At 34.6% G+C, this 23,851-nt stretch overlaps 1 protein-coding gene across 1 annotated transcript in view; it reads right to left on the bottom strand.

The window, feature by feature from the left end:
- Positions 1-976: 976 nt before the first annotated feature.
- Positions 977-23,851, bottom strand: part of CEP126 (centrosomal protein 126) — a 76,902-nt gene continuing 54,027 nt past the window's right edge. The window contains 6 exon segments of the mRNA XM_020996100.2: positions 977-1,435; positions 11,075-11,139; positions 12,681-12,890; positions 13,492-13,567; positions 17,025-17,146; positions 23,614-23,850. Of these exon segments, the coding sequence (XP_020851759.2) occupies positions 1,352-1,435; positions 11,075-11,139; positions 12,681-12,890; positions 13,492-13,567; positions 17,025-17,146; positions 23,614-23,850 (794 nt within the window). The 3' untranslated portion in view covers positions 977-1,351.

The raw sequence follows: 23,851 nt of genomic DNA, 5'->3' as shown, positions 1-23,851 counted from the left end.
TCAGTCCTGGACACTGTAATGAGTCAATGAGTTCCTTTTGAATGCAAAATAGCTCTTTAAATAACTTAAAGAGGAAGTCTGCAGAGAAGATTAGAGGTCAAGAGAGTAGAAAACTCAATGACCATTAGGAAAACACAGAGATGAGAAAGCCTGAGCAGTCAAGAGTTAGCATACTTCCTAAAGAAATCTTTGGAGGAGAGGAATGGTATAGACTGCTTAATTAAGTACTAAGGAACTGGGATAAAGTGTTAATGTTGAGACTCATCGAGAAGATTAAATAATAACCAAATGCAAAATAAGCTATAACCTAATGAAATATAACCCGTTTGAAGTAAATACTGTTGCAACAGAAATATGGCTGTCTGAATGGAATCTAAAAAAAAGAGGAGTCAAATCTGTCAGTGTCTCTAATACTGTCTGGGGAGAGGGTGCCCTGATTGGCTGAGATGACTAATCAAGTTTTTCTTGGCCTGTATCCTTATCTCCATTATAGAAATAAATCAGGGTATCATGGCTTGATGGTAATATTCCCTAGAGTCTTTCAGGTCTCTTTGCCTTGACAGTTTATTCATCAAGTAACTTTCGGACACTAAATCATTTTCCAAAGTATAACTTCCTACTACAAAGTGAAGATGTTAACCTGTGGGCACAAGTATTTTGGCCTGTTTGACAGAATTTTCAGAGTAAATTAATAACTGGTATTGTGGATCATCAATCAGTCTCCTATCAGTTTGGTTAGTGTGAACTAGTATCTTGAGACCTGATCATCCCTGAATGAACATATTCAAGTTTCTGAACTTGCAAAGATGAGAACCACACTTTGAACTTGTGGTGACCCTACCAAACTGTAGAGAGGAAAGGAAAGGAGAGAAGAGAAAAGAGGAGAGGGGAGAGAGAGGGAGAGAAAGTTGTCTTCCTTTTCTATGACCCCTTTTTGTATAATAAAATAAAACTGAAGATCAGAAACTGTACAATATCTTTTACAAATTTAATTGAATTTATTAGGAATTTCAGAAAAAACAAAGTTTTAAGAGTATAGCTCATACATAATCTGAATAGCAAAATATTTTTCTTTTTAAAGTAAATTTACATCCAGTACCATGCTCATTAAAAAAACAATGAGGTATTTCCATTCTTTTAAAATGCATTTAACAATAAAGTGCATAATAAAGCAGAATTGATATCATAAGTGTAAACTAATCTGTTAATATTCATTACTTGTGTTATCAATTTGCCTTCATTTTACAATTTACTGTATAGTGCTTACAATAGTTATGGAATTCAGGAATATATTATATATTTGCAAGATAATTTCAAAATAAAGGTTGCACCTAGTAGTTGTTAAATTCCATTAATATTTTCTCTGTATTTGGGATTGAACTTCAGTGGATATACTGCGGCCTACAGACAGGGAAGTTGTCCATGGCTGATTTTTCTGTAACATAATTAGTTTATGAAAAACACAATGATATAATATTCTGAATAAATTGGCTTTAACATATTGTTAATCAGTTGTCTCCTTTTCATATGTTAACATAAAGAGTTATCAATTTATTCATTAAAGATTTAGCTCAAAATTCTGAAATGTCATAATAATGTTCACTCTATCCATGAACTGCTTATAAAAGGCTGAATTGCTAATTTTGCTTTTTGTAAGGGCAATTCACTTTAAACTTGCATGTGGAAGCAACATATGATCAAGGATATGAAAGCACGCTACAGCAAATGGCTTAGTGTGATAGTTGTTTAAAATGCCTTACAACACCTATAAAATTAAGCAAAATTCTTTGAATTGAAATCTGGCTCCTGGGATTCAAAGTCAACATTGGAAATCACAACCTGGGGGTGGCAGAGGTTCTAAGGATGATTATAGAATAGTTGCTGAATCTACCTCAAGAAAGATATAGTTCTTAAAATGGGAGGAGAGAAGGGTCCAGAGAAGAAGTTGGATTACCCCTTTTCCTTCTCCTAACAGAACCGTGATGAGTTTTTTTTAAAGCTTTGAAGGAGTTTTGCTAAGCTTATAGCTCAGTTCTGTTTAACTGTTTACTAAGAGAATCAGTTCTATAGTTCAATTGTAGAACATTTAAAGGGGCTCTGGAAAGACCATCCTGTTTATCTTTAGATACTCAGATGTATCTGTGATCTCATTAGTGCAGGTATTTTCTCCACCAGGACAGATTTTAAGCTGTCCATGTCTTTATGAGTCACTATTGCCAAAAAAAGATCATTACCTGGTGTGCCAAAACCTCTTGTGATGAGGTCCCTCTCCTCCTCTACCCTTTTAGAACTTAGTTGGGCTGGTCATCAGACAGAAGACAGTCTGTACTTGAAACCTGAGATTTTTGGGGACTGACAGCTTCTGAGAAGCTTGAGTCACTTCTATGCAAATATGAGGGCTTTTATAGAGTAGTATTTTATAGGAAAGAAAACACTTTAGGCTGTAGAATGTAAGTTCAACTACTGACACAGTAAGTGATGATCATAAATCTACTGATCACTTATCAAAGACTTCCAAATGATCAATAATTTACAAAATGCCTATCATATATATGAGTCTGTTATGTACAGTGAGGGATACAAAGCCATATAAAACAATTTCTGCCCTCAAGATGTTTATAATATATTTAATGTCTCTGAGCAACTAAAAAGTATAAACATGAAAATATAACTAATAATGCAGAAGGAAAGAATGTGATAAATGCTAAATGAAGGATACAGATACTATATTCTATTTCTCTGGTGCTGAAAAGAAAAATTTTAAGATCTTTTATTTACAGAATTCCTCATGTTCCTAGAGAGAATTGGCTCACAGATTTCCATTTTTGTTTAGGTGACAGTCAGTGTATTAAAATGGCAGCCTTTAACAGAGGTTCCCCAACTTATTTGGCCCACTGATCCCTTTTTTAAAAAAATTACTCAGCACCCCCCTGGAAATCTACTTTCTTTAACACTTTAATGTTTTTTTTGAAATCTGCATCATTTAAAAATATGGAAATATTCTTTAAAAAATGACACATCTTAAATTCAGCAATTTATTATAAATTTGTGTTTTTTCCTGCATTGAAATTTTGATGTTGCAATATTGCATCATGAAACTGTATAGTATTGTAATACAAACCAGTCATTACACATACATTATTCCTTCCAATGCATGCTGGACTTCCTGACAATGCGCAACATGCTCGCCTGCCAACAACTTGCTTGTTAAGATCTGTCAGTAAACTTGAATACTGATCAGTTATAACTTGTATTTTATGTGTTTATTTGGAAAATAATGTAATCACTATGACTTTAACTCTGTTATACAATGTACGAATGGTTTTATAAAATTTTCTTCTCTTCTTTCCTTATGCTTCCATTGCCCCCTTATTTTTATTCAACACTCCCTAATTGCACCTGAGGCTACTATGGTACCCCACTCTGATCCTTTAAGTGCCTCCCCCAAGAGGTGGTATCACCCATTTTGGGAACTTATGATTCCTAGAATTTCTCCTCAGTTGCCTGATCCTTGAAATTAAATAATGACTCAATGTCAACTTAGAAGGATATCTTTATAGGCAGCTAGATGGTGTAGTGGATACATTGTTTGATTTGGAGTCAGGAAAATTCAAGTTCAAATCCTGTCTTAAATACTTAATCTCTATGCCTATAAGCAAACCATTTAACTCTGTTTACCTCAGATTCATCATATGAGGATAATAATAGCACCTACTACTCCCCAGAGGATAATCTGTATGTATAGAGAACTATGAACTTTAGAGTGCTATACAAATGCAGGCTATTGTTATTAATTTTAGTGGAGTATCCCAGGGACCTGTCTTTGGCTTCTCCTGTTGAAATTCTGTCAGTCACTCAGATAAAGGAATATTATGTAATGCTTGTCAAATGTGCAGATGACATAAAGCCAGGAGGGATGGCTAACATTACATAACAGAATCAATATCCAAGGAGATCTTAACAGGTCAGAGCATTGGGAAGAATCTAATAAGATGAAATTTAATGGAGATAACTATAAAGTCTTATGTTGGGCTTAAAAAAAATCTATGTTACAAATACAAGATAGGTATTATATGGCTAGGTAGCTGTTAATTTGAAAAAAGATATGGATAATGAACAGTGAGATATGACAGAAAAAAGCTAATGTTTAAGACTAGGCTTACAGTCTCAATGTACTATGTCTTGGTCAGGCCACATTTTGAGTTTAGTTCAGCACATTTTAGTAAGGACATCAGAATATTTGGAGGAGGGTGAGTGACCAAGATGGTGACAATCCTTGAGATCAAGCCACATGAGCATCCATTGAAGAAATTAGAGAAGCCATGCTACATGTCTTCAAGTATTTGAAGGGCTGTCATGCGTAAAATTGATTTACTTGTTTTGCTTGGTCCTTGAAGGCAGATGTAGGAGCAAAGAGTGGAAGTGGTTATGAGATGTATTTAGGCTTGCCATAATAAAAAGAAAAAAAGACAATTCCGAGGTGATCAAAAGAAAGATGAACTGCCCTGGGAGATAAGGTATTTTGGAAAAGCTAGTATTTCTGTTCTGTTGTGGCTTGTACTGGCTAGCTTTTGAGGTCCCTTCCAACTTTGAAATGTTGGGAAATGGAGTTAAGACTAGAAACGTTCATTTTGGTTTATAAATTTTAAAGATATATATATATATATATATATATATATATATATATATATATGTGTGTGTGTGTGTGTGTGTGTGTGTGTGTGTGTATATGTATAATTTTAAGGAGATATATATGTGTATATGTATATATATGTGTGTGTATATATATGTATATATGTGTGTATATATGTAATTTTAAAGATATATATATGCATATATGTGTGCGTGTGTGTGTGTGTACTATATATATATATATATATATATTTAACTTTCATGCAGATCATATCAGAAAGAGAAATAGCTACCCCGGAAGTGGGGAATCTGTGTCCTTGAGGCCATAGATGGCCCTCTATATAGCTCCTTAAGTGTGGCCTTTGACTGAATCCAAACTTCATAGAACAAATCCCCAGGATTTGCTCTGTAAAACTTGGACTCAGTGAAAAAGCTGCACCCAAGGACCTAGAAGGCCACATGTGGCCTTGAGGCCGCAGGTTCCCCCCTCCTGAGCTATTCTTTAACATCTTTACAGGGAAGGGGATGCTACTGCCTTGCTTAAGTAAACCAGACTACTAATATCTTATTATCCTTAAAACTGGAATGTTTCTCTTAATATTTAATCTAAATTGTACTATGTAATCAGATTGTGATATTCTCTAAAAAGTTTTATTAACCAACGAAAACAAAGCTACTGTTTGTGAGTACTTACTACTTAAAAAGATCTGTGATTTCATCTCTCAATGGATATCTACAGATTGTAACACAGATTGTATTCCCCAATGCTTTCAAAATAATGACAGACATTTATATTGCACTTTAAAATACAAAAAGGACTTTCTATACATTATCTCATTTGAGGCTTCATGAGTTGCTGCAGCTAAAAGAAAAAGCACCATCTCATAACTAACTTTTGATGAATTCTTCTCAACTTAGACTAGTCTTTAAATGCCTGAACTACAGTCTATCACAAGGGCCGATTTTGGCATTTTTCCTGCTAATGAAGTCTTAAGAGTTTGTATTGCACTGGCACAGTCTAAACTTATGTTTACATTCATACTACAATGAAGCGTATGGATATGACATGAAATATTAAAAAGGAATGGTCAAAGTTATTTTGCTGTAGTGAAAGTTTGAGTCAAGTATTACATGGATTAAGACAGAGCTTGGGAATCTTGGTTCAAGAGATTTCATTAATTCAGTTCAATTTAGCTGTGCTACTTAATAGTCAAACAATTTTGGACAAGCCACTTAACCACATTAAACTTAAGTACTTTCATGTCACAAAACCACTGAACTGGAAGGAAAATCAGGAGATCATCTTTCCAACACACAGGTGAAAATCAATCTTCTACAAAAAGTGGGCAATTCTGCAGTTTTGTTTAAAGATGTCTAAAGTAAGAAGAATCAAAAATAACCCCAGGGAGCTCATTCTACTTTTGGTTAGCTCTCAGTATTAGGAAATTTTTTCTTATATGAAGCCTACATTTGCATCTCTGCAACTTCCAGTTTTTCTTTCCAGGGCTACGAACAACAAATCTAAACTCTCATGACAGCTTGTCAAATTCCTGAAGTGATCAAGTTCCTCTTAAGTCTTATCTTCTCCAGGCTAAATATTTTTGGTTTCTTAAACTGATCCCCATATTTTACCATCTAATTTGCCCTCCACTGGATACTCTATAGCTTATCGATATCCTTCCTACATTGTGGCATGAAGAAACCTCCCCATGAAGTTTGATTGGGACACAGTAGGATAATCAACACTTTATTACTGAATATTATGTCTTTCATAATATAGGCTTAAGGTTGTATTAAGGTTTCTGTTTCCTATATAATACTGTATACTCATATTTGAATACTTCAGTAAAATCTCCAGTTATTATTCAGATGAATTGTGGAACTTCTATCTATCCATGACTCTTCTGTCTGGGACTTGTGTGGCTTAGTTTTGTTTTCTGTTTTTTATACTTAGGCTTAAGAATCTTAATAGATTTCACCCACTAATTATAGTTTGTCAAGATCTTTTTTTTAATCTTAACTGATAATGACTATTAGCTATCCCCCTTAACTTTGTGTCAGCTGTAATCTGCCTAAGCATTTCATCTACAGTCTCCCTCTACTAATAATCAGAACGTCTGTATCTTAGTAGCTAAATCCATAATGGTTGTATGGGGGAATGAAAGGTTAGGTTACTTGCCCATGGTCATATAACTATCATGAAAGGCAGGATTCAAACCAGGTCTTCCTGACTCCAACTCCAGCCCTCTCATCCACTATGTAGGCTGTCTTTATCCATGTCATTGTTAAGTAATGTAAAACAGCACAAGATTAAGGCCAAGCCCCTGGGGCTCTCTACTAGATTTCATCCCAGGTGACCTCTAATAATGAATATCATTCATTTTGGTTATCTGAATAGTTCTGTTCCATTCAGTCCACATCTATTTCCATCTTGTCTATATGGATGACATGAGACTTTAAAATGCTTTGTTGAAAGCTAGTTGTGCTATGTTTTTGGCATTCCTCTGATCTTTCAAACTAGTCTTCTTGTTAATAAGGAAATGAGATTAATATCATGACTAATCTATGAAAGGGAGATAAATTGATCTACCTACATTAGAAGGTTGTCATGAGGATCAAAGGGGTAGTATATGTGAAGAAATTTGTAAACTTTAAAGTGATACATAAATGTATGCTACGATTCCTAACTGTATGACTCTGGAAACGTAATTTAATCTCTGAGTCTCTTTTTCCTTGCTTGCAAATTGAGGACTCAACATTTAGATGACCTATATCACAAGATTGTTGTGGGGAAAATGCTTTGTAAATTTTTACATGCTATATAGATGTGAGCTATTATTATTATATTATGAGCTCAAATATCATCATAGGCTAGGGGGAACTGTATGAGAAAACTAAGATACAGGAAAAGTACAAAGGTTTTTTAAGGGGATAGAAATCAGACTTGTTTGAATAGAGTTGTGATTCATTTATGGGAGTAAAGGGAGCAAAGGATGAAAAACATCAGATATTTGGTGATACTGTCAAAACAACAATTACTTGGGGGGGCAATAAATGCTAAGTACTTTTTATACAATTTCAATACACTTTAAAATTCTCAGGAGATTGTACAATTTTTCTTCATTAGTTTTAGCTGCCAGGATTAATATTAATTAATATTAATTCTTTATAAAGGAAAATAGTAAAGTATGATACAGTTTTTTCCCTTTAAATTTTTGGGCAGAGATAGCAAAAATGTAGGTGGAATGTATATTTTCTTATACTGTAATAAGGAGGTACTAGGAAATCTTAGAGCAGGGAAAGGAAAGGGAATAAACATTTATTAAGCACCCACTATGTGCCAGGCACTGTGCTAAGCATTTTACAAATATTATCTCATTTGATCCTTACAACAACCATATTATCATTGAGGAAGTTGAGGCTGAGATTAAATGATATGCCCAGGGTCATATTGCTAGCAGGTTTGTGAGGCTGGATTTGAACTCAGGTGCTCTATTCACTGAACCACCTAGTTGCCATGACAAAAATATCATCTTCAACAGCAGCTTCAGTACCTGAAATTCTATCCTTGATTTGAAATTACCTCTCCCAGCTGTTCTCTTTAAAGAGGTGCACATCACTGAGGAATAATCCAGTAAATTCTTAATATTTTATTGTTAATTAGTTTAGCATTTCCAGTTCTTTCCTGATGGGAAGAAATCTGAATAGTAAGTATGAACTGATGGGTAGTGTGAAGTTGACAAGAACCTTAGTGGTGGTTCTATCATTTTAGCATTTGCAAAAGATAAAGAAGGTAATATTGGACATAGAAATATGCCTCAGACTTTAAGAGTAGAATTTAGAGATGAGTGTTTCTGAAGAACAGAATTCTGGTGAGACTGATAGGGGGAAAACAGCAGTACACATTACAGATAAGGATGTGACTTATTGGGGCCTCAACTGTTGAACTCAGATTTTAAAAGAATCCATGTTAAGATATAGAATTGGGACTAGTAACAAAAGACAAATATAAGTAGCAGCAAGAACCAATCAAATAATGTCAAGAGGATAAAGTCAGTATAATCTCAGCTTTATGATAAATTCTGAAGACAATTAAAAAAGGATTTTTAAAGCTATGTTAGTGGTAAATGGAATATTAATAAGATTCCTTCTTAGTGCAGATGAGAATAAAGAAAACAGAAAGATACTAGAACCACTCAACTCTCATGTCACTTCTGTTTTCTCTAAAACAGATCCTACTCTGATACCTTAGGTCCTCGAAGGCTATACTAGAAGAGTACAAATTCTACTACATTCTACCATGTTTGAAAACCTTTGAGTACTGTCCCAGCAATAGACTGAATCTGCCTTCTGACAACCAGTCTAGCTAAGTATGAAATGGCTCAATATCAGAAATCTGTCTATACTTTGTCCAAAGCAACCTGAGTAACAAAGGAAAACAGAAAATGGTGCTTAGTCCCGCGCAACTCCCTTCCACTTTACTTCTTTGGTTATCTGGCACAATGGTGTTAAGAATCACACAGGTTTTAGACAGTATACATAAATTACCTTTCCTGTCAGTATTCTAAATGTGTGATTTTTGCTCAGTGATCAGTCACTGAACACATTACTGAAGGAACTGAATTATGTCAATCATTCTGCGACAAATGAAACCAATAAGACAGAAGAAAGCAGCAATGGAATAGAAGGATTGTTCATGAGTTTTCCTTGGAGAGACAAAAAAAAACAGTGGTTGGAATTGGGAAGACTAAGTCTGGAAAAGAGGAGATATGATAGCAGTCTTCATATATATGAAGGATTGCCATGTGCAAGAGGATTATGCTTGTTTTGCTTAGCCCTGGAAAACACCTGGACCTTACTCCTGGGTGGAAGATATAGAAAGACAAATTTTGATTTAAGATAGGGGGTTAAAAAAAGAAACACCACTTTTTAATAATTGTAGGTGTTTTAAGTGGAGTTTTGATGACCAGCTGTCCTTCTATTCTCTTTAAGTCTTGTCTTCTCCAGATCAGATAGCCTTCAAGGAAACTGTATTCAGCTTTCTCCATGGATGGAATGCTCTTCCTCCCAATTTAGAATCTTTAGCTTCCTTTAAGAAGGTATAGTTCTGCCTCCTTCAGGAGACCTTTTTTAGTCTTCCCAGTTGCTACTGCCACTCCTTCTAAGGTTATCTTTTATCTACTTTGAATTTATCTTTGTGTGTTCTGGTTTATGTGTTGTCTTCTCCATTAGAAGTTAAGATCCTTGAGGGCAGAGATTATATTTGCTTTTTCTTTTGTATCCCAAGTTCTTAGCACAGTGCCTATTACATTGTCAACTAGCATTTATTAAGTATCTATTATGTGCTTAATAAATGCTTGCTGATTGACCTCAGACATAATACTATTTTGTATCTCTACATAGCAGACTGTTTGTACCACTCTTGTTAAGTTTATCAATACTATTATTATTTTCCAGTTATTTGTGTTCTGTGTATACACATTTCTCTCCTACTAGATAAAACTTCTTGAGCACAGAGACTATGTTTTATTCATTTCTGTTCCTAGAAGAGTCCCCTGCACATAGCAGACCTTTAATACATGTTGCTGAATGAACTAAAAATTTCCGAAAGGATTATACGAATTTGTAAATTGGTGGCTCTTGAGAAATAACTTAGTACAACTGATGGCCGATACCCCACATATTTTTCCTGCTAGAAGTCAAGCAATACAACTTTGTCAATCAACTCAATGCTGGAACTCATTCTAATACATGAGGAAATCTCTACAGGATTAAGCATGAATTTGGTAATAACTGTATTTCATTGAGGAATTCCCGAAGAAGAACTGTGGGATGTTGAGTTCTAGAAATAACATGACAGGAACAGAGACAATGACAGAGACAACTGTCATTGAAAACTCCATAGGTTATTTCTGACATAGCTAAGCACTTACATGAATACATGAAGAATGACATTCTGGTCTTGCATATCCTCCTGTAAAGCTTTATTGTTGAAGTGGTCTAGATGTAAAAGTAAGTCAGCTTCCTCATTACCTCAGGGCATCCATTTGTTCTAATGGCATGCCCTTATATTTTGAAAGCAGGATATATAAGTATGGTGTAGAGGACAGAACACTGGTTTTAGAGTCAAAAGAAACTAGATTTCCATCCTGGTTTTGCTCATTACTACCTGTGTGACCTTATGCAAGTCATTTACCCTTTCTGGTCCTCATTTCCTCATTTATAACATCAGTGAGTCAGACTAGATGATCTCTAAGGTCAAGTCCTACTCTTCAAATTATGAGTTCCCATGAGAAGCATTGCTACATATGGGTAAGGATAAGGCTATCATTTCTAAAAACTAACTTAAAAGTCAGTATCAACATGTGAGAGGCTTAGATAAGAACAACAGTTTTTTTCCCTTACACGAAAACAACTAAAAATAATTAATTTCAATACTTACCAGAGGTGATGCTATTTGTAAAATACTTTTGATTGATGGGTTTTTGCAAATGGCTTCTTGGACATCTAAAAAAATTCCACAATAAAAAAATTACTGTGGTAATGTATATTAAAATGTATGCATGAATCACAGTAAAGAACACATTAAAAATTTCATATGTATGTCAATAATACTTAACATTAAGTGGGAAATGTTCTCTATATACTTAATATGCTTTTATGTTAATAGAAACATACAAATGTGGATTCCTGTAATTGCAAGGTCAATTGGTTATGAGGTAGCTAAGGGACAAAATAAGATAATGTATGTGAAAGCTATTTTTAATTGTAAAGCATCATATATGTGTAAACTATTATTTTATCAGTATGGGCATTAATGTTAGACAATATCAACAATCTGATTAAAATACATACAAATTACATTAGTAGGGGCAGCTAGGTGGCGCCATGGATAGAGCACATGCCCTGGATTCAGGAGGATCTGAGTTCAAATCCGGCCTCAGACACGTAACACTTACTAGCTATGTGACCCTGGGCAAGTCATTTAACCCCAATGCGTAGCCAAAAACAAAAAAACAAAAAACAAAAACAAAACAAATTACATTAGTAGAATGTATGATTACTTGAGAGTTCTGATAATAACAAGCTATTTACATACACTAAAATTTTTATAAAGTGCCTTTTACCCTAGGAGAATCACTATCAAGAAGATAAGAGCAGGTTCTGTTATTCCTGTTTTGATGCTCAGGCACAGAAAGCTGAAGTAATATTCTCAAGGTGATGGAATGGATTAATGGTAGAGCCAGGAAAAAACAGGCCTTCTGATTTTTAGGTTGTATCTATACAATACCAAATATCTGGACAAAAAGTGAAAAATTCAGTTAGTCATCCAGATATTGTCAAATAGTCAAATGGTCAGTGTCAACAAACAAAAAAAACCTTCCAGATGACTGATTGCATTTTTCATCTGGATTTTTCAGGAACAACATTTAGTACTACGTGCTTTTTCTTAAAACAAGAGAAACAAGTTCTCTTTGTCATCTACTGTTTCATGCATTGAAAAATTAAAATTCCATTAACTATATTCTTGAAATAAAAGGAACAGTCTGGTAAACTTGTAATAGTCTCTTAAAGTCAATTAAGTGGTCAGTCCCAAAATACATTTCATTTGAGGACATGATAATTCGAACATAATTTATATTTTTAGGCTAATAAAATAAATTACTTCAAAAACTCTGTGATTTCATTGTAATAGGTCCTCCTTCCACTGATGCAGATCCCAACCCTTCCTCAACTTCTTGATGTTCTCTGGCCAAAAAATGCATTGGCTGATGGCCAACCTTCTGGTGAAAAGTCCCTCTCTCACTGAATTTAGCTAGGTTAGTCCTGGGGCAACAAATGCATAGTATGCTTTCAGGCCAGTCCTTGAAGCCTTTAGAGGCTGGTAGGAACTGTCAGCATTTAACACTAAAGACATAGCCTTTTGAGAGCACAGGGTTATCAACCTGCCACAATATGGCATCAAATTAGGATTTTAGTAAAAGTTATTGAAATTATCAAAATATTCAGTATTGTGTTCAGTATAGTGAAACCATTCAAATGCTTACAATGCAATCTTTGATTGAGGTGATTAAGTGACTCTATAATCTTCTGTTCTTCAAAAGACAGTGTACCAATGTTTAATCGTTGTGTCTTATGTAAAGGAAGAGTTGGTTTGTATGGCTGCATGGGTTTCATGGCAGTTAGAATTTTATCCTCTGAAATTGATGATTTCATAAAGCTTTCAGCCATCAAAAATTGGGTAGTACTTTCTGAAACTAGAAAAGTTATGCAAAGCATTAACAGGATGATACTTTTCTTCCAGTTGAAAAGACTAAAACATATAGATTGTGTTATTTCATGAATTAGACATGAAACCCTTGTCAGCTGGCAATCTTTTAAGTAGAATTCTACCATAATTGATAGTCATAATAATGATACTAAGGCAATTTAAGCTTTTGAAGTGCTTCCTGAATAAAATAAAAATTATGTTCAGTGTAGTAAGGTTAAAATACATTTTATTTTATCCATTGATCTTGAGATTGCACATAAAGAAGATAAGATAATCTTTCTCACAATGATTAACATGTGGAAGGATATGGACAGAAAAAGAATCAGAAATAAAAGGTATATATTCTGTTGATTGATTTTACTACAGTTAGTTTGAGGTAGCAGCAAATATGTTCAGGAATACATGTCAGAGATATAATTAAATCTGTAAGAATAACTTGAATAAAAAAAATCAGGTAGTAAGACAGATTTAAAAATAACCTGTAGCAGCATGATTAGTACATGAGAGTTAACAATTAAAAAATGTAAAGGAACAAATGAAAGGTCTGTGAATAGACCAAGGAGGAAAATATGAAAACTCAAGCATACCGTCTTCAGGATGAGAAATATCACTCAGACTTTGTACTGGCTCACTTGAACTTAGTTGTATAGGCTGCATTATATTCTGTAAAAATTTAAAAAAAAATCAGAACATTTATTCTGAATTTTTAAAATATATTTATGTATAAAATATACTTATGTATTTAAAGTTACATGTTATACATTAATAAATCTTTTAACTATTTAATTGAAATGAGTATTTTAGTCTTCAGCAAGTATTTTTAAGATCAGTATTTTTCAGTGTTAAGAATTAATTGAAAAAAAAGAACTAACTGAATTGTATATGACACCATATGTTTAAAGTATTTTATACAAAAATTTTGAAGTGATTTTTAATAGTTCAGTGATATTTTTAGGACATTTATAGTGGAAAGAGTGTTGGATTTGGAGTCAGAGGTCTTGGCTTCAAATTCTGGCTCTGTCACTTGCTAACTGTGTCCTGGGCAAGACATTTAAACTTCCTGAGGTTTATTTTCTCCCCTATAAAAGGAGGAGAATACTAGATGAATGCAAAGGATCTTTTCAGCTCTATATCTAGGATCTTATGACCTGTGATTTCTCTGTAGGAAGATATTTGTGATTTCTCTTCATTTTTTTGTTTCAGTCATATTTTAACTCTTTTAATTTATATATTTGCCAAGCTCTCTTATTTCTACTAGAACAGGTTAGTGTTCCTATTAAAATTAAGAATTTTGTGGTGATACCTTTAAGGTATATGAGGAGTTAGGCTCATACCAAAGATAGAAAATAACAATTAGGACAATGTTATGTGAAATAGGAGGACTGTGTCAAGGGATCAAGCAGTTACAGTTGACACTGTGACTCAGAGAGTTACATGTAGTTGTCCTTACTACAGCCAATGCTTAAATGGATTTGGGTTTATCTGAAGAATGATGTCTCAATGAGTCTGTCATTTTGGTCTCCTTCTGTAGAGAGAAATGGAAATATGTACTACGCATTTTATAATATTTGGAACTGGAGAAAGTTTCAAGCAACCAAGCTTGCAAGAGTGGGCTGGACCCTCCAATGGGGAAAACAGGATGAATCTAGAAAAAAATGGAGAAAACTGGCTAAGCCACAGTGAGAACTACTGACTGGTTCAGACATCATCCTTATTATATACTAAGCAATCACGAATGTGATCTGCAGACCCTTATCTTCACTCTTAATAGTCAGGAGAACTGAAGACAAGCTTCTAAGGCACCTACTGTTATTTGGCTTCTTATGCAACACCATTCTGACTGCTACTACCGCCATGTACACTCCCATTTCACTGACTGTCAGTGAATTATAATTTGGGTTCCCTCTTTGTCCGCTTTTCCCCTTCCCCTCCAAACACTCTAGAGACAAGAGAGCCGTGTATATTTTTTGGCAAGTCAGTAGTGCCTGTGGGGAACAGGGTCTATTGATGACTGTGATCCTTCTTTTCCTTCTTCGCTCATTTATCTATGAGGAAAGAGGTTACTTTCTGTACGTGCCCCAGGGGCATTATTTCAGAATAATGAAACTATATCTTCTATGCAACTCTGCTGACAGCCAACCACTGTAAGGGTCAAATACCTGGCATACAAATTAAGTAGAGGAACAGGATTAATGATTATAAAAATGGCTTGAATGAGGGAGAAATTCAGGTGTCAATTCAATTCTAATCTAGTCAAAACAAGAGACTTTGAAAGGAATATGAATAGAGGGCATAGAGGATGGGGCACATAAATTGGAGTCAAAAAGACCTGGATTAAATCCAGCTTCAGGAATTTATTTGCTGCTGTGACTCTAGGCAAGTTACATGATGGTTTTTTTCCCCTCTTCCAGTTGACAAGACTAAAACACACAGATTTAGTATCATTTCATGAATTAGACATAAAACCTGTCAGCTGTCAATCTTTTAACTAGAATTCTATCATAATTAATATTCTTAATGATACTCTAGCAATGAAAACTTTAGAAGAGTCAAGTAAGAATAATGTTAATATGAGAAAAACGTGGTTTTATCCTGGGGAATTCCTTTTGTTGGAACCCTCTCTATTAATTGACTAACAATCCATTTATAACTTTGTAAATGAATTATGGAGCTGTGCTAACTAGGTCCATTACAAATTTACATTAAATAATATCAACTAGGCCTTCACTGTGGTAAGACAATTCCTTTACATATCCCTAATCATCTCATTATCAGACTTATTACAGTGTTTTTTCATTCTTTCTCAAACCTCTCATCACTCTCAATCTCCCTAATCTCTTAGCTAAGAACTTTGCCTTGTATTTTAGTGAAAAGTTGAGGCCATTTACTGAGAATCTCCCTCTTATTCTCCTCTTCACTGAACATCACTCAGATGTCTTTTTGCCACTAGCTCCTCTTTAGCCCTGTTTTTACATAAAGAGGAAGCACCAAGGTTTGCCAAAGCTAAACCCTCTACCTGTACCCTTGATCCTATTCCAGCCTATCTTCTTCAGCAGACTGTCCTTTTATCATTCCTACTCTCTCACTAATCTTCAAGCTTTAGTCTGCTAGTCGTTTCCTTGCTTCCGGGAAAACATGCTCATGTACCCCCAACACCACTGTCCTGCACTACCATTTCTGTGCTAATAACTCTCAAATCTACTTATCCAGCTTTACTCTATGCCCCGACCTCCAGCTTGCATCAACAACTGTTGACTGGTCATCTCAAATGAGACATAAACATCTTAAACTCAACATGACCAAAACTGAACTCATCTTTCCCACTAAACCCTTCCCTCATCCTAACTTTCCTATTACTGTGGAGAGTAACACCAGGAGTTACATAGGCTAATACAATAACTGAGATGTTATCCTTGACTACTCCTTTTCTCATCCCCCATATCAGAACTGTTTTGTTATACCTGTTGTGCATGCCAGCTTCTTTCCTCTGACACTGGTACAACGCTGGTGCCTAGATTATTGCAATAGCATTCTGATTGGTCTCCCTGCTTCAAACTCTGGATAGAGCACTGGAACTGGAGTCAGACAGACCTAAGTTTAAATGTGGCCTCAGACATGAACTGTGTGACCCTGGGCAAGTCACTTAACCTCTGTCTGGCTCAATTTTTTTATCTGTAAAATGGATATAATAATAGCACCTAAATCCTTGGGTTATTGTGAAGATAAAATGAGATGTTTTACCTTAAAATGTTATATAAATATTATTACTGTTGTTGTTATTCTCTACTCAGCTGTCAAACTGATCTTTCTAAAATGCAGGTCTGCACCAAGCAAAGTCCTTTAACTCGAGAGTCAGTGCTCTTTCCTCTGTATCATGTTACCATTTATAAAGAAGTTCTGAAATTGCCGTTAAACAAAAATAGGTTCTGATGATGAGAATAGAACAATTAGTACAGAACAGGGCTTGGAAAAGTAAGCAGTATAACAATATTAGGCTTGACAGGTTAGGTCTAATTTTTCTTCATGGCTTCTGATATATAATAAGAGAACCATAAAGGCAGTGTTTTATTTCATTAACATAATATCTCAATATTAAATGGACATTTATATTTACATTTACCTGTGGCTGTTCAAGGCACTTCTGCCTTATGGAATTGGAGAGCTGTCTTCTTTGCTCTAAGAGAGTTCTTGGTTTATTTTCATTGCTTTCAAGATTTATTTTTCTTCTTGCACTGGTAGAATCTTAAGACAAATGCCAGAAAAAAAGTCATCAATTATGCAAAGCAGAATAATCTATTTTTACTATTTTATACAGCAAAGTACTTTCAAATATGACAGCAGATTTTATGACATGATAGTTTATTTCACAAAAGCAAAAACATCAAAGAGGAATTTTTAAACATTGTGATATTTAAAATTATAAAACAAATAAAAACAGGTACTTTTTAAACATAAGGAAAAACAAATGATTTAATACTTTATCTTCTAGGGAAAGATACTCTAAATGTCATGCAATTTCCTGTACCAAAAATTTTAGGCAACAATTAAAGTCCTATGATATTTCATAGGTTGGAAGATATTTTTCTTAATCTTTTAAAAATATTTCCTTTCTTTAGGGGAAAGTTAAAAATTCCACATCCTCTCCAAAAACTTCCTAGATGAAGTGAACATGAAGTAGTGATGCATTTTTTTTTAGCCTTTCATTTTGCTTCAGGACAAAATGCTCTGAATGCTTTTGATTAAAAAAAAAATCTACCTGTTTTTTTCTCTGCTTCTGCTCATTAACCAATATTAGTTTTAGATAGAAGCTTTCAGTAGGGCAGGATCTGTGTCTACTAAACTCAGCTTTATTTACAGAGAGGCAGTGAGGCATAGTGGACAGAAGGCTAGTTGCCCTCAGAGTTAAAGAAGATCTGGGTTCAAATCCTGCCTTTGACACATATTAGCTATTATGCCCTGGGCAAGTTACTTCCTCTTTCAGTATCTCAGACAACTCTCTAAGACTATAAATTACAAAGCAGGTGTTAAATCTATGCTGGTAGAGAAAATTTCCTCATCTGTAATTCCATATATTAATGAATAAAAGGTCTAGTTTCGTCTAACTCATCTAAAAAATGTGTAGCAGTCATTTATACATTTACAATTAGTTATTATCTGAGGGTTTCAATAATGTCAACTGTTTAAAAAAACTTGACATATAACAAAAGGAATTGAATAAAGTTTCACATGAATTGTTATTGATCCGTGACTCTTGAATTCCTATAAAATGTTGTGTTTCTTATAATTTATAATCAAATTATTTAAACCTAAAAGGGGAAAAACCCACTAGTGACATTTATAGAATCTTAGAAATGGAAGAGGTCTTACGAGGTCATTTGGTTAAACTTCTCCCATGCAGGAATTATTTCTTTATCTATGACAGATAGTTATTTAGCATCTGCTTAACATTTCTTGGGACAGAGACCTCATTACTTCATGAGAAAGCCTTTTCCATTGTTGGATAATTTTAAATGCAGACTAATCTTTATTATGTTTAAATATAATCTATCTCCCTGTAACTTGTACCCACTGGTCCCATGTTCTGTCTTTTTGAGCAATAAGAACAAGTTTACTCTAGATGGGTCTTCAACAGCTGTAAATGGCTACCATGTCTTCTCTGCATCTGGTTAATGACCCTCTGTTTATCCAGCAATAACAACATATAAACACATTTATTAGAGATAGACAAATGCTGTCCCAATTTTTTGAAAAAGGGCAGGGAATTAAGTATACAAACCAAGTAAGCTTAATTTTGATTATTACAAAAATTTTTCAACATATTAATAACAGAATGATTGCTAATCCTTTAACCAAAAGGAAGATGGGCTCACAAATACCCAGCATGGCTTCATCATACCTGACTAATTTAATTTCTCTCTTGATAGGGTCACTAGATTAGTAGGTCATAAGATCACAGATGTAGAGCTGAAAGAAACCTCAGAGATTATTTATTCCAACCCCCTAATTTTATTGATAATGAAAGTGAGGTTCAAGGTGATTAAGTGTTTTGCTTAAAGTCACATAGATAGTGAATAACAGAAGTAAAATTTGAACCCAGGTCCTTTGACTTCAGAGTCAGTGACATTTTCACTATGCCATGTTGCTTTCTTTGAACAGAAGAATGCTGTGTGTACAGTTTACCTAGATTTTAATAAAATATTTGACAAAATCTCATATTATTCTTATAGAACAAGATGAAAATATAACAGGGTGGATTCAAACCTAGTTGAATAGCCAGACCCAAAGAGTAGTCATTAATGTTTTCATGTCAACTTGAAATGAGGTCTCCAGTGAAGTATAATAGGGATTTATTCTATACTATATGCTTTGTTTGGGTTTTAACCAATGCTTTGGATGATGCATAGATACTTATCAAATTTGCAATTGACCTAAAGTTATGAGTCACATGCAGCTAACACACTGGATGTGGCTCAAAAAAGATCTTAACAGAATAGAATATGGACCAAAATGAGTAGGATGAAATTTAATATGGATAAATGTCATCTGGGCAGCTAGGTGGTGCAGTGGATAGAGGCCTGGAGTCAGGAAGACCATTTCTGTGTGTTCAAATCTGGCTTCAGACATTTACTAGCTGTGTGACCCTAGGCAAGTCAATTATTTTGCGTCAGTTTCTTCATCTGTAAAATGAGCAGGAGAAGGAAATGGCAAACCACTCCAGTATCTTGCCAAGAAAATCCCAAATGTGGGTCATGAAGAATTGGACATGGCTGAAATAACTGAACAACAAAATGTCATTTTCAAAATGATTAAAAAAAAATCAATCCCAGAAGTACAAGGTAAGGGAGGTATGGCTAGTGTATCACAAGCTTAATGTGAATAAAAAGTGAAAATTGTTGGCTCCAAATGTTTATGTAATTTTAGGCTGCACTAGGCTAAGGAATCAATAGTCTTGTTCTCTTGACAGACCACAGATAGAACAGTTTTCAGTCCTGATCATCACCTGTTAGGAAGAAAGAAATGAACAAGCCAGAGCATACCCAGAAAAGAATAACAAAATTGGTGAAGGGAATAGAAAAATATGGCCTACGAATATTGTTGGAAGAAACTTTCAAGCGGGTCATAAGAGCTTTTTTCAAGTATCTGAAAGTCTCTAAGATAGGAGAATTATGTTTTGTTCGGCTTGGCCTCATAGGGCACAATTATGATATAGGTAGAGAGACGCATATTTAAGCTCAGTGTAAGAAAACAGCAACATCTAAATGACTAGAGTTATTAAAAATTGAAAAGGGGTGCTTTGGGAGACAGCTATATGCTCCTCACTCCATCAAGCAAAGACTAGACGATCATTTGTTTTGGTATATTATGGAGGGCATTCTTTTTCAAATTTGCTTTGTACTAGATAAAGGGCCTTTGAGGTCCCTTCTAACTCAATGATTCTGTAATTCTATGGGAGGTATGCCAAAATTACTTCACAAAACAGTGAGAAGCAGTGTAAGGAAAATTAGCCTACACAAAGAAAGCTTGACAAGAGACCAAACTAAGTCAAATCATCCTGAGAGCATTTATAGATGAAATATGAGAACAAAAAGATGTGAAAATGAATAAATTTCCCAGTGCTTTTATACTGATCTACCTTAATAATTGTTGACAGTAGTATCACCTCACCACATTTAGTCTTCACCACTTCAGTACCCAAAGTGTTATGTGAGGTAACAGTCCAGAAAATAAAGTAATGAAGAGTGGCTGGATTTGACAAAAACACCGTGGAAATCATGGCTGGAGATGTCATAATTTTAAAGATACTCACAGATTGATTTTTCAAGCCATCTCAGAAGAAAAAAAGTCAATAAGAATGTCAAAGCTTACAGTCTGTATTATTACTAGACAAACAGTAACCAGAAAGTTATCAGTAACTACCAACTCTACTATACTTTTGTGTTAGGACACAAGATCCTTTGGGGAAATGGCTTTTTTATGTTTATGATTCCCTACATATCTTGAATATTAGAGCCTTGTTAGAGAAATATGACAGAATTTTTAACCCAATTTAACTTTCCCTTCATATCCTTGCACTGCTAATTTTGTTTGTACAAATCTTTTATTTTCATGAAATGAAAATTATCTATTTTTATCTAACTCTATCCCTCATTTAGCAAAATTTTTTTAGTAGGCAAATCCTTAACTATTCAAAGAATAGAGGAAATCATGAAAGAAAGGCAAAAAAAGTTATTTTGCATATTTAAAATAAAACAGAATAAAAATTAAAATTGTGGCGTGAGAAGACATTCACATCAAATATTACTGATAAGTGTCAGATATTCAAGATAAATGGAGAATTAACAAAAATATATATGAACAGGATATAAAACAATTTTACAGAGGCAAACTGCAGATGGCAAAAACATTTTCAAATCACTGATAGTAGGAAAAACACAAAACAGTTCAGGGGATTCACCTTGCTCCATGCCAAAAGAAAAACATGATTAAAAAAATAGGAATAGTTGATATTGGAGGGTAATGGGAAGACAGGCACATTAATATATTTTCAAGGGTGTTGTGAATTAACCAGCACCAAAAGGACAATATGCACATTGACTACATCAGTGTAGCTGAAAAGGTCACTAAATGGAAGCTGACAAAGAAAAACCAGTTAAGATCAAGATAATCTCCATCTCCCTCCTAATGGTAGAGAAGCAAGGGGCTATTAGGACAGAAAGTTATATACACTGGCATATATAGTCTCTGTATGGGATGTTTTTTGCTTAATTGTTAACTCTTTGCCACAAGGGACACTTCAGTCTGGAAAAGGGAGGACGTCTTTTTTCCTTTCCCAGAAATGACTATAATGTAAAGAGAAAATGCTTCAATAAAATATTTTTTAAAAATTAACTTCTTAAGTACAAGATTGAGGTGTTGGTGTGTGGCTATATAGCAGTTCATCTGAAAAAGACATAGCAGTGTTCAGTGGACCATAAGTTTAATTTGAGGTGGCTATGTCAGCAATGACAGCAAATTAGTGGTGGTCTCCCTTTTGTGGCTCAAGTCCTTGAGAAGGCTGTCTATAATTGATGCCTACACTTCCATTCCTTTCACTCTCTAACACTGAAATCTAGCTTCTAACTTTCCTTATCAATCATTCAACTGAAACTGCTCTCTCCAAAGTTACCAATGATCTCTTAATTACCAAATCTAATGGCCTTTGCTCAGTCTTCATCCTTGACTTCTCTGCAGCTTTTGACAGTGGAATACCCTCTTCTCCTTGATACTCTTTTCCTCTAGGTTTTTGTGAACACTGCTCTCTTAGTTCTGACTACTACGAAGCTTCCTTTGCTGAATCTTCATCCAGGTCACTCCCATTAACTGGTGTTAACACAGATAAATGTAAATTACTCCCTTGGCATCTCTAGTCTTGATCTTTCCTCTGAGTACTAGCTGCACATTTCCAGCTGCCTACTTGACATCTCTATTGGTTGCTTCATTTGCAACATTAAATTCAACATGTCCCAAACCAAGTACATTATTTTTCTTCTTAAACTTGATTTTCCTTCTAATTTCATTACTGAGGTTTGTGACTTTTAAAAAAAATTATTGATGTTACTGACTTTTCATCATCCTTTAGTCTATACATCCTAATCAGTTGCCAAATCCTGCCATTTTCAGCTTAACAGTTCTCTCTCACATCTGTCCTCTTTTCTCTACTCACATAGCCTCTACCCTGATTCAGGCACCCATCACCTCTTTTCTAGACTATTACAATAGCCTCTGACTTAATTTATTTGCCTCAAATCTCTCCTGAAAACAAGCTGCTAAAATGATTTTCTTAGAGTTTGGGTCTGAACATGTTACTCCTTTCCCTCAGTCCCTACCATCTGCTTACTCAATACACTTCAATGGCTTCCTACTGCTTGTAGGATCAAATATAAATTGCTATGGATTTTAAAGTCCTTCATGACTTGGCTCCAACCTTTTTTTTTTTTATTATTATACATTACTCTCATTTACACACCATCTAGTCTAGCCAAAGAGACCTTATGCTCTTCTGCACACAGGACACTCTACTGACTATTCTTTTTGTCTGGAGTGCACTCTCTTCTCATTTCTGCCTCTTCCTTGTTTTTTTTTTTTTTTAAAGTCAGCTCAAGAACTATCTTCTTCACAAAGTCTTCCTGATTCCCCAGCTGCTAGTGTCCTCCTTACAAAATTACCTTGTATTCATTTTGCACACACTTATCAATATATATGCTGCATTCACTCTACTAGCCACTTTCCATAATATAAGATCCTTCTTTTTGTGCTCATATCCCAAAAGTGTCTGGCCATAATGGGGCCTTAATAAATGCTTGTTGATTGACTGATTTTTTTGCAATTTCCAGTAGGTAATGATTTCCCCCTTAGACCTCACTTCACACAGCATATTGTTTTTCATCTCTATGATGACACTTATCAGGTAATAATGTGTTATATTTAGCTATATTTGTATGATTTCCATCTTAGTTTGTAAGCCCTATGACAGCAGACACTGTGGTTCACTTAGCACACAAATACTAAGTATATAATTAGCGCTTCAACTAAATCACATACTGAGAAACTAATTCTTTTAGGGTAATGCTTAATGCACTATCACTACAGTGCCACAAGAAGGGAAATTTCACATACAAAGTAATGCAAAGACATTCTACTTATTTTTTTTTTAAAGTCAGTAGTCTTACCAGCAGCCTTCTCATTTTGTCCTTGAGCACTATGCTCTCCTTTCCATTGAATACCAACTTTTTCTTCAATAGGCTTCAAAGAGTGACTATTTTCTTCACAAAGAGCACTTCTTTGTGTACAAATCAATGAACCATCTTGCTGGGCAATCATCTGAGTACCTTTCACACTATGATTTAGCTTTGCTGATGTTTGGCCTTCAGAGGTGAGATAGGAAGGTAATGATGGCATTGGAGTGAT

The sequence above is a fragment of the Phascolarctos cinereus genome, unplaced genomic scaffold (genome assembly GCF_003287225.1).
Source record: "Phascolarctos cinereus isolate Bilbo 61053 unplaced genomic scaffold, phaCin_HiC Scaffold_726;HRSCAF=1367, whole genome shotgun sequence".
NCBI classification, from domain to species: domain Eukaryota; kingdom Metazoa; phylum Chordata; class Mammalia; order Diprotodontia; family Phascolarctidae; genus Phascolarctos; species Phascolarctos cinereus.
The sequence above is the reverse complement of the archived record's forward strand: the minus strand, read 5'-3'. Positions and strand labels throughout refer to the sequence as shown.